Source organism: Pteropus alecto, unplaced genomic scaffold (assembly GCF_000325575.1).
Source record: "Pteropus alecto unplaced genomic scaffold, ASM32557v1 scaffold52, whole genome shotgun sequence".
Lineage (NCBI taxonomy): Eukaryota > Metazoa > Chordata > Mammalia > Chiroptera > Pteropodidae > Pteropus > Pteropus alecto.
The window spans coordinates 208,609-220,441 of record NW_006433941.1 but is presented as its reverse complement, the minus strand read 5'-3'; the positions used below and the strand labels follow the sequence as shown (position 1 = coordinate 220,441).

The following is an 11,833-nucleotide window of genomic DNA, read 5'->3' as shown; positions in this document are numbered from 1 at the left end:
AATTTTACATATGATATACATCTATATGATATTGGTGAATATTTTATATACAATAAAATATATTTACTTGATTTATATAATATAGCATATTATACTTTATAATTTACATAATTTGTACAAAATTCATATAATTTACAATATAAACTATAATTTATAAATAAAACATGAAAAATATATAATTTATATGTTACAAATATTCTACCTATAATTTAAAAAATTATATTAATTATATACTATATTAATAAAATTATAATGTTTCTTTTCAAGTATCAGCCAATGCATCAAGGCAGAAAAAAATGAAGCAGGAGGCAAATTTTTGTTATTTGCAGACAATATGGTTATGGGCCTAGACTATCTAAGGTAAACTGAGAAACAAACTATTAAGAAAATCTTCAAAGTTACAAAATAAATGTGCAGAATTAATAGGTTTCTCATATGTCAGTAATAATCGATTTTACTTAAAAAGCATGTTAGTAAGGAAAATAAAAGGTGAATAAGTGGAGAGAGAGAGATATTGTATTTTTGCCTCAGAAATAATATATTTTAAACATGTGAATTCACCATAAATTAATCTATAAATTCACTGCAATCTCAAACAAAATTCTAAAAGATTGAAATTTCCATGTGACAAACTGATTTTAAATTTCACCCAGCATATACTTGTGAGAGTAGCCATGAAATATTAGAAACATCAGACCAATGTAAAGAAACTTGCAAAGACACATACTAAAACAAATTGTAAAATATATCAATAAAATTATGGAAAATAAAATTAGACCTATCTCTTAAACCACACACTTAAATAATTTCAAATGCATTAAGTATTAAAATATAAAAATGAAGTATATAAATGTTAGAAGACAGTATAGGTGAATAACTATATTCTTGAGGTAAGAAATATTTTCAATAAATACCAAATTCAGAAACCATAAAGAAAAAGATTAATAGATTTAAATATATAGAAATTAAAAACTGCTATATGTAAAATACACTCCACACACAAAAAAAGATCAAGGACAAACTGGTAAAAGGATATGCAATACCTGTAACAGAGAGAAAATTAACATTTTTTCTATGTAAATAGCTTTTGCAGAGCAGAAAGGGAAGAAAATGCCCAGTAGAAAAAACAAGAGCAGCCACAAATTGCCAGTGATACAAAATCACGTGGAAAAATATAATCTCACCATAAACCAAAGAATGCAAATCAAAATGAGATCTTTTGTCTGTCATAGAAAAATCAATAATAATTTTACATGCATGGAATAGAATGTTCAAAGAAATGAGGAAAGATGCCTGATGGAGATCTTTTCTGATGCCCGATGGAGATCTTTTCTGTCCTCAATCTTATTAGTGTAAAGATGGAGACAGTGTACAGTTGATTAGGCTAGTCCAAATTCAAAGGCACAGGATAATTAGTGTGGTGGGGAGAGTGAAGAAGAGGGTAAATCGTAATGGCATATTTAGTGGGCACTGACAGGTTAGCATATCGTCTGTACTAGAATTGATATTTTCATATTTACAGGTTCCAAACACAAAATTCCTGTGGCCTTTGAATGGCTGAGAGCAAAATTTTAGAATGTGGATAGTACACTTAATGATAAGTTTAATAATGAACTTAGTGCTTGATAAAACTGTTTGACATACTTTTTGACAATGTGTTGAAACATTTAAATGTATACTGCTCACTAAATATATAATCCTTAGAGCTTTTTGTGAGCATAATTGGAAGAAAATAAGTTTGCCTATGGGGATGTTAAGCTCCCCTTTCTTCCTTCTGCCATAGTTTTCCCAGATACCATCCCACCACCTCTATGAATTCAGTATGCTCAGGTTATTTGGGTCCATTTGTCTCAACTGTTTAAGAGTTGATTTTTTATAGTTTATGATAGAATTTATGTTTGTGTCTCTTCATTAAGTATTCATACTTTAACTTGTTAGCACACATGAACATTGTCAAAGAGTTTTCACATGCTCGTAATATCTGAACTTCACTCTAAGAACCTGTGAGTTGGGCGGGTATCTCAGAGAGGTAAAGTCACTTGGGGAAGACTCACACGCAGCAGACAAACTGGGCTTAGAGTTCAAATCTTCTCATTCAGGTCCAGTGCTCTATCTGCTCTACCAGTCCATTTTCTTCTAAAGGAGGAAGGCTAAAGATGGCCATGACTCCTCTAAGTGATGGAACCTCGTAGAGGTGATGTTTTGAGGATTACCTCAAGTCAGGTTCTCAACCTGCTTGACTAGAACAAAACTGATCTATGTTTACCTGACTTTGGAGGGTGAGTGAGTAGGAATTTCTTCCTTACTCCCAGGACCTCTGGTTATGGGGAACATTCTGGGAAAGTGACCAATGGCATGACTCTTGTCCAGGGAGAGGCCCTCATACCCAGGGCCCCAACATGTCAGATCTCAGAGCACAGAGAGAAGAATGCCATTTGTTTTACTACCTTTTATGGCCTCTTTCACAGCAGAATCAACAGGGATTATGTTCTTCTCCACCAGTTCCAGTGGCCCTGGCCGGAGAGCAATTTTTTCATTGAGATCATCTGCAAGCCGGGCTCTTTTCAGCTTCATCTGAGCAGTTGGAATGGACCTCTCTGCAGTGGAGGCTAAGGGGTTGAAATTAAAAGGATCAGTTTTAGAATTTGATGTTATTATTATTTTCTTTTGCTTTTGTAACCAAAACATTGTGTTACATTGTGTTCTACCATTCTAATAATTTTTCAATGCAATGATCATAATTTTACATGGATTAGCAGCAAAGACTAGTCACTTCCAAATAAAGAAAATAGAGAGTCAGGCACACAGGAAATTTAGAGAAACTTGCTCTGCAAGGGTTTTTGAAAAAATGTGCAATTTGGTGATTCTGTAAGCAAGCAGTCCATGAGCCTGCATTGCTTACTGACCCTAAGCTACAGCATTTGGACGCACACTCTATCGGTATGTTCCCTGGTACAGGCTGAGCCTGCAGTAAATGTGATCTATTATTATAATTAGGGTTTTTATACTTGTTGATATGATACTGACTGATTCAAATGTCCAGGTCAGTTGTAAAAGAAAAAAAATTACTTTGAAACAGTTACTTAATCAAACAGAAAGATGTAAAAAATTGAATTTACCAACAGGCAGTTTCTCATCATTTGGTGGGTCAGAAGGTCACTAACAGAGTCCTAAATAAATCCTATGTTCTTCTTTCAGTCAGGCCCTGACTTATTTCTGTGGGAGAATTTAGAAAAGAGTCTAGTAAACCAGGTCTTGCTATAATGCAGCTCTGTAAGTTAAGATTCCTTAAGGGTTTACAGCTTTACTCTCAACTTTGGATATTTAGAAGGTGAGATATTTACAGATCAGCCTTTCGACTCCATTTTTCTGCTATTGATCAATCTACTAACCCAAGCCTTGTGTCTGATCTAGAAATCTCCATGCAGTAGAGGTCTAGTGATGTCTAAATGTGGTAGCAGGTCAGACTTATCTACAAGCTGCTTTTGCAAAGCATTTCATGTGAGATGGTAAAATCATCAGCACTCCAAACCAAAGAATGGGGGTGCATAAGCCTAAATCCTGTCTTAACCACCCGTGGGGTCATTGCAAGGGCTTCTTGCTGGATACCCTGCCTTAGGGATCTTTCTGATCCAGTCTGCACAGCAATATAAGATTAAGCTTCAGAAACACTCCTTTCTTGCCCCCCCCTCCCCCGAAAGATGCTCCTGTCTGTCCAAGTCTCTTGATCTGGCTTGGTAAGCTTGCCCATAAACTGAATCTACCCCAACTCATGACCTGAGATTCTCCATCCCCAAACTACCACTTCGGCAAACCTAGTCTTCTCCTTTCTGTTCCTCATGTCTTACTGAGTTCATCTTTGTACCTTTGTTACTTATTCTCCCCACTCTGGAGTGCTTCCTACATTCTCTCCACCACCAACACCTTCCTCATCTTCAGGTCTCAGCATAAAGCCTCTTAACTCCTCTTGTTCTTACCGATCCCTTTTTCTACAACTGCCTTTAGCAGTTACAAGCATTGACTCTTAATCTCATATTGCTGCTCTCAAAATTGGGGATCAGTGGTCATTTTGGATTCAGCAGATCCTTGGTGCTCCAGGGTGCTAATTTTCCAATTTCTGTTGGGGGGAATAGGGGATTCCATGGAAATCGATAGAGGCACACAACTGAACCAGAGGTCACTGTGGTTCATAGCCTGATATTTTAATTCCAGACCATAATGTTTTAACAAATAACATTTCTTATTTTTTTTTTTTGATTATAGTATTGCTACTTATTCATTGTCATAAATGTGGAAAATGCTAAAAGGAAAAAAAAAAGTATACAAAAGAAAATGAAAGCACTGGGAAACTCCCCACTTAGAATCAACTGTTTTTAATAGGTGGATGTCCTTCTTAATTTTTTGTCATTTTTTATATGGATTATTAGGGCTGTATTTTTTCATTATAGAATCTGACTGTAAATAGTTTATGTGTATGTTTTTTCTTCCTTGAATTTTATTGTAAATACAGTTTTTTTTTCCACCGAATATCATCTTGTAAGCCTTTCTTCATTAAATCAGTATTCTTTTAAAGCCTTATTTGTAGTGGCTGCAAGGTATTTATATGGCTGATTATAATTTATTCATCCCATCCCCTATTTTTGGACATTTCATTCTTTGCAATGTTTTATAATCTAAAGTAATTCCATAATAAAAATTTTACATAAATCTTGGTATGTCAGGTTATTTTCTTTCGATAAAATACAGGCATACCTTGTTTTGTTGCACTTTGCTTTACTGTGCTTCACAGATGTAGCGTTTATTTTACAAACTGAAGGCAAGACCTTCTACCACCAAAAAGATTACAACTCGCTTTTTATTACAATACTTGCTTTATTGTGGTGGTCTGGAACCAAACCCAAAATATCTCCCAGGTATACCTATACTAGAAATTTATTACTGGGCTAAAGAAGGGAGACATTTTAAAGAAATTTGATATACATTGGACATTCCTTTGTGCTCAGAGAGAGTTAGAAAGTGGCGCAGCTAAGATTGGAACCCAAGTCCGATGCCTTCTCAGCCATTATATGGCTTCCCAATTTGATTGTCTATATGGCCTAAAGTGACTAAATGACTGCTCAAAAGTACCACTTTCTAATGGCAGGTAACCCATTCTAGGAGGACCTAGCAACTGTACAGAGACAAGTAACTCTGGCAAAATAGCCCACCATCTGGTGGTGTCTTGGCGTATGACTTTGTGCACTCTTACCCTGGAGTATGTGCATATTAACCGAGTCAGTACCGTCCGACCTGTTTCTGACCTTGCGCTTCAGGCTGTCTTCAGTCTGTAGGCCCAAACACAGAATAACTTCTGTTATCAACCACATACAGTTGAATCACATAGTTTTAATTGTAAAAGAAATCCGATTTCTTTCAAAGGGGAAGAGTATTCTGTTTATGACAAATGAAACATGCAAATGTTCTTGGCTTATGCTTTGATGCAGGAACATTTACAAAAGCCTCTCTACTAATTTTAGGTGGAAAAATAAGATAAAAAGGTAAAAAGCTTGGATCCACATCAGGGCTACAAATTTAAAGGCCAGGCAGGTACTTGTTGATAAAATATTAATAAAACTGTGATGATACTAAGCTGCTTGTATTATAGTCAATCCTATTCCATTGCCTCTTAAAACTGCCACAAAATTAACTAGGATTAGAGATGAAATGTAACCTGAATCCATCTACCATAACATGGCAACATATGCCCTCCTCCCATTATTCACCTGATTTATTTCTTAGAACATGCGGAAATGTAAAGCCTGCAAATTCAGACCCATTGTGGGTTGGAAGGACGCTTAGAAACAGATTATTTACTGAGTTTCATCGTCTTCTTGGTAATGCAGCTATCTGTGGGGATGATATAGGCTGTGGTAAGACCTCAGCTAGACCTCAGGGCCCTGATTTCTAGTTTTGGATTTTTATCTCACTATTGGATTTCCTATTTGGCCCCTGTGAGGGGTGTGGGGACAACTCCAGTTCTGAAAACAGGCTCTCATGAGCACATTTCAAGAGTTACCAAGCTCTGCTCCTTTCTCTTCCCACAGACTAGTTGCAAGGCTAGAACTCTTAGACAAAGAAATCTCAGAGAAAAGACACCTCCTTCACATATTTTCTCATTTACAGCTCTGATGCTTACTAAATAGTATTTATATTATTGATAAGTTCAGATGGCAGAGATTTGCTACAAAGGTGTAGAATGTATGCCAATTTTCTCCCCAAATGCGCCCCCCAACCCAACCCAGAAACAGAAAGAGAAATACACTCAGTGCCTTCGACTTAAGTAACTGCAGAATAAGCTCTGTATCCACAGGCCCAACGGGACCACTGGTTTGCATTTTTTTAAAATCTGATTGTTGCTAAGAAAGGACTATAATGAAAGATGAGATACTTTGCACACCAACTTCGCCTCCCTTTTAAAATAATTTTTGACTTCTACTTCATCCTTGCAGTGACCTCTCCGGCATCAAAAGGATTGGGGGCATTTTTTTTTTAAGCTAAAAAATAACAATTTCAAAGCTAATGTAGTTGATCCCATTTCCACAGTTTTCAGTTCCTAGGCATAAGATTCCATATGGTGTGGGGGTAGGGAACCAGCAAATTGGTTGTGTTTGTTGTAGAAATTCTACCTGCTTTAGTCAAAGCTTAGCACGCAGATACCCACACCCTGGAGTCTCAGCTCAGAAAGAGGGCAGTTTGGAAAACATTACCTTGTCACTATCCAAATGTTTTCTTTGCTCATGGAATACAGTTGCAGTTTTCAGTGCTGAAACAGAAAGACAAAGACGTGAGCAGAATGGGCTGAGGGGCCCCGAGCAGCATTGCAGGATTTGCTGGTGAGCTTGCTGAGCTGTGCACAATACCGATGTGGTCGCCTTTATTAGGCCACAAGCAATTAAAGAGCAAAGGCCTGGAAGACACCAGTTTCCCTGAAGCCACAAGATACAGAGGAAGGTGGAATTCAGGACCATACAGAAGGAACAGCAGAGGCAGATGCGACAGGAAGAGAAATGGCGGCGACAGGGCATTCCGAGTTCTTGAGGAAATACAGGGAGTTGTGGAAAACTGGGGACAGAAGTAATGCTCTAGTTTGAAGAGTGGGGTAGACTGGGGAAACACCCTCTTTGACTGTGCTCTGCCCTTGCTGGGTGGAGGCTGTGGTCTGTAGGAAAGTGGTCCCATATTGTAGGAAGGGACTTGTGCCTTGGATGTGGTACATGGCTGGTTGGTAGAAACATGCAACTAAGGATGTTGAGTGAGAAGCACAGAATCAGACTTTGAGGGCTGGAAGGGACCTTGGAGATAGTGAAATACAACTCCAACCTTGAACAGAATAGAGAAACTGGGGCCCATAGAAATTGACTGACTTTACCAGGTCACACAGTTAGGGTTAGGAGCCTAGGTCCTCTGACAACCTAACTTCTTTCAAGGTGTGATATTCAAAATATGAACAACCAGTAGACACAGACACTGATCAGTCATAGTACACAGCAGCTATAAACAACCTGGACCGAATGCCAGCTTCCACTGTTTCCACTGTTCACTATTCTCCCTCCGCACTATCTCATTAGCTCCTCTTTATGATGATTTAGTAAACTCTTTTGATTTAGCACAGAGGTAGGCCTTCATTCAACAAAATTCTACTTTTTTAAAAAAATAGTTTTTCTGATCCCCTTTACAATCTCAATCAGGAGTCACAATCACTTTTCATTATAAGTGATGAAGTTGATCAGAAGTTACACAATTCCATTGAATATTATATTTTTCTGAATTGTGAGTTTGGACAAATTGATAAATCACATGATCCAAAGTTCTGCTATCACTCTAACAGATGTCCACTCTTAAGCTACAGGCAATGAAATATCTTTCCAAACTTTGGCTAGCATAAAAAACTGGGTTTCTGGCCAGACTGGCACTTGGGGCAGTGTGTGTGTGTGTGTGTGTGTGTGTGTGTGTGTGTGCACCCACATGTGTGCACACCTCTCATTCAATCCTTAAGATCATGTTAAATTTGAGCAGTTTTCAAAAGGGCATGCTGGACATCAAGCAAATTCCATTGTAATCCTGGCGGCTGTTCAACCATGTCATCCTCTATTGAGGACACTGCTTGGGAAGGTATTAAGCATGCCCTCTGTAAATCTCCCTGCCCAACTCCGACATTAATAATGTTGACCAAAGGAACATGCAGAATAGTTTGGGCTGGCTGCCGTGTGCCAAGTATACTGGACAAGCATCCTTGTCCTTTGTGAAGAGATTAAGAGGCTTCTTTTCTTATAAAAAAAAAAAAAATTGAATATGTTGTTTGAATATCACATTTCCTATTGATCTAACACCAGTTTCTCTTGACCGTTTTTACTCTTAAAATGGATTTCTTTGCAAAATCTGCCATTTCAAATAGCCCTTCCCTGTCATCCCCTTTTGCCCCCACTCGGGTGCTCTGAGAAATCACCTGAAGAAATGTGAAGTTCTACTGCATTGTTTGTGCATTTCCTGTGATTTGGGTCTGATCACCATCCTTAGTAAGGAGGCTTACCTTTTCCTGCATTTGATCATATATGGCTGGACTTCTCAAAGCAACTCCCATTTCTCCAGGCTACCAGATGCTACAAGTCTGCTTGAAGTCCAGTGGGCCCTGGTGAATCTGTACCATCTGAGCTGATAGGTGTTCAGCTGTGTCCTACACTCTGGTGTTCATCTAATTAGGTATTATGCATTTGTGTGGCTTAACCATTTACATAATACAGAAAAGAAATTGATCGTAGTGGTTAAAGAGTAACACATCACTTCCCTAAGAAGCAACCCCTTAAGGGAACAGTATGAATGTATCTTGAAATATTTCTTAGTTTTCAAACTCAATTGGTCTTAATTGGGCTTAAGACTTAGGAGGAATTTATCTGGTTCTGTTGTCCCTGAGGCTCTTCAAACTCTTTTTAGCGGAGCTTATTAATTGTTCTAAGAAACATTGCATTTCCTGTATGTTAGCTTGTAGAGCTATAATTCATCACTTCTTGGTGTTAACAACTCCCCTGTGAAATGATTCATACAGTCCAGTTCCCTGATGCCAAGAGCACGAAGTTCTTCTGGAACCTTCTAACACAGGGTGGGAGAAGCTATGCCCGTTTAGCAAGGACTTGGGAAGAGAGCCAAAGAGGTCCACACACTGTTTTTTACCATATGCTCCTCTCCTCAAAGCTTAAGGGGGATGTTCTATAGGGCACTGGTTTGAAGTGACACTGTGGAAAACTAGCCTGCCATGGTCCTGCAACTGAAATTCACCTTTTCTGTGACTCTAGAGAATGTGGGTTTTGGCCACCTCTCCTAGGGGCCAGTAAAAATCATAATGCACTAGCCCCCAAAGTTGACTTTTGGAAATTACATAAAAGATCTCTTTTGTTGTTAGCCCTTGGGAGACCGAATGGCAAAATTTTGTATTTAAGGGACATTGACATTTAAGATTGAAAAGGAATTTGAATATTAAATTTTAAAAATAAGTCAGTGTGATTTCATATTAAAATACGATTGTAAATTCAGTCAGTCACATATCTAACTCATTCTCCTTGGAGGAAGATTAATTGCTTCTCACAAGGGAATTCATGTTCTCACCTCAGAGATTAGCTATGGGCTATTCCTATTTCTGTCCCTGCAGCTCTAATTTGGGTCAAATGTGTGTATAAACATTTGCTTACTTAGAGCTCAAAAAAAGATCTCAAGATAAGAACAGGCTTCCTGCAGTTCCCTGCTCAGCACTCTAACCTCGTGTTTCCAACAGGAGCCCAAAAAGGGAGAACATAGGTCATGGGGCACTGAGGAATCAGTTAAGCACAGGACTTTCTAGCACAGGGTGGAGGCTGGTGTTGGTGGCAATTCTGATAGCAGAGGCAGGGCTGTGCCTGAGGTAGGGCTTATCTTCTCTCTGGAGTCAGCTCACTCTCAAGCTTGGAGGGAGAGAACACAGCTCCTCTCATATTACTGATAAGAACCAAGAGGCACAGTCAAAGAGACAGTGCCCTGGGGCAGCAGCTGGAGCAATAGTTCTCAAAGTCTGGCTCTTCTCCTTCTCCTTCTCTTTCTTTCTTCTCCTTCTCCTTTCTTCATTATCTATGCCTACAGCATTTAGTCTTCCTAGGTGGTCTCCCATCCAAGTACTAACCAGGCCTGACCCTGCTTAGCTTCCGAGTTCAGACATTGGGCTTGTTCAGGGTGGCATGGCCGTAGACCATGGACTGTGGCTCCACTGGGGTGTGAACTCAGGACCTTCTGCGTGTAAAGCAGATGTGTTAACTGCTACACTATGGAACCACGTCCGAGTAATAATTGCTAGGAGTGATTTTCAGTATTTCAAAAACATTGAAGAAAAAACAAAAAGGTTATTTGCTCAGAGAAAGGCTGCTTAGGTGAATGGAACTGTCACTTTTCACTGTTGCTGCCTAGAATCGCAACAACTTGGTTTAGTAATGGTTGTCCTCATGAAAAAGCACTGGCTGGTAAATTTCTAAGCCATTAATTAGTCAAAGAAACACATTGGTTAATAATTTATGTATGTAGGGCTCTTTAGGAGGAAGACAAAACTATTTCAAACATAAGATCTATGGCAGTGATGGGTATAATTTAAGAAGTCTTGGATGACTGAAATTTTGAGAACCATTCATTTGGGTTCTGTCCTTGCTTTGCCATCTATTTTTTTGCCATCTATTATAACCTTGAACAAATCTGATAGTTTTCCTGTGTTCTTAGTTTTCCACTTATAATATGGCTTTAGTAACGCTTGTCCTTTCTTTGCCTCGCTTTTAAAGATAAATTGGATCATGAGTGTTTTTCTTCCAAGCAAATGGGATGCATGCCATGCACAAGTGATAACGCTTTGGAATTTATATTCTCTCTTTAGGTAGGCAATAAATTGCCTATTCAGTATCCAAATGATAGTCTTAGGGGTCTGAAGAGAGTACATTTTCCCAGTGTAGCTTTGTAATACTGAACACCTGGCTTGTGCACTTGAAGAAGTTGATGCAACATACATGAATACTTTGGAATTTCTCAGAAGAAGGGTACAAAGACAAATTCGAAGTATGCTTGTGGTTACTGGTTTACTAGTTTCTAAGGAAAAGGAAACCAGAAAATTGAACGAGAAGGGGAAAAAAAAGAAATTTAGGATTATTGACCCAAATGGGTTTGCCTTGAAAATCCAGGGTGCCTTTTCCTATCTCTGAATTTGAGATGTTAGAAAGAAGGGAAGAGACAGACAGATTAAAACCCTCGTGACGTGTTCTGCTCAAACAGCCAACAGTGTGTGGTAGGGTGCTGTAGGGAGAAGCCAAGTCAAATGAATGCACTGAGGAAAAGGAGAAAGGCTTTGCCCAGTCAACTTCTCAAAACTATCATGAAGCTGCATGTGGTGTGGGTACAGGAATTGCCCCAGTCATTCTTCTTGCTATGCAGGAGGAGTATCACAGAATTCAAGGATTTACCAGGGCTTTGCAGTAAGTATGTGGCTGCTGTGGCTTGGATTAGTCTGCAAAACAAATAAAGGCAGCACCATTCATAGACAGCTCATTGTATCTTTAAATTCATTGACATTAATCAGATCATGGAACCAAAGCTGCCCAAACAGTTCTCCTGGCTAGTGGCAGCTTTCTCTGAGTCTGTGAAGTTACAGCCTCTCTGGGCCCTGCGTCCTCTGCAGTTTATTTCTGTTCTGTAATCTCGTTTTCTGTATTTCAGAAAAATAAGCCAAAGGCTCCCTCCTCTATCCTGGGTTCATATAGAATAGCCCACTTTTATAGCAGAGGGAGAGGGAAAG

The 11,833-nt window shown here is 38.8% G+C and overlaps 1 protein-coding gene across 2 annotated transcripts in view; it reads right to left on the bottom strand.

Moving 5' to 3' along the window:
- Nucleotides 1–11,833, bottom strand: part of MYOCD (myocardin) — an 83,242-nt gene that overhangs the window by 33,723 nt on the left and 37,686 nt on the right. For both annotated transcript variants that reach the window (XM_006908391.1, XM_006908392.1), the window contains exons 3-5: nt 6,747–6,802; nt 5,249–5,324; nt 2,448–2,609 (exon numbers count right to left, since the gene is read on the bottom strand). In XM_006908391.1, the coding sequence (XP_006908453.1) occupies nt 2,448–2,609; nt 5,249–5,324; nt 6,747–6,802 (294 nt within the window). The remainder of the gene's footprint in view (nt 1–2,447; nt 2,610–5,248; nt 5,325–6,746; nt 6,803–11,833) is intronic.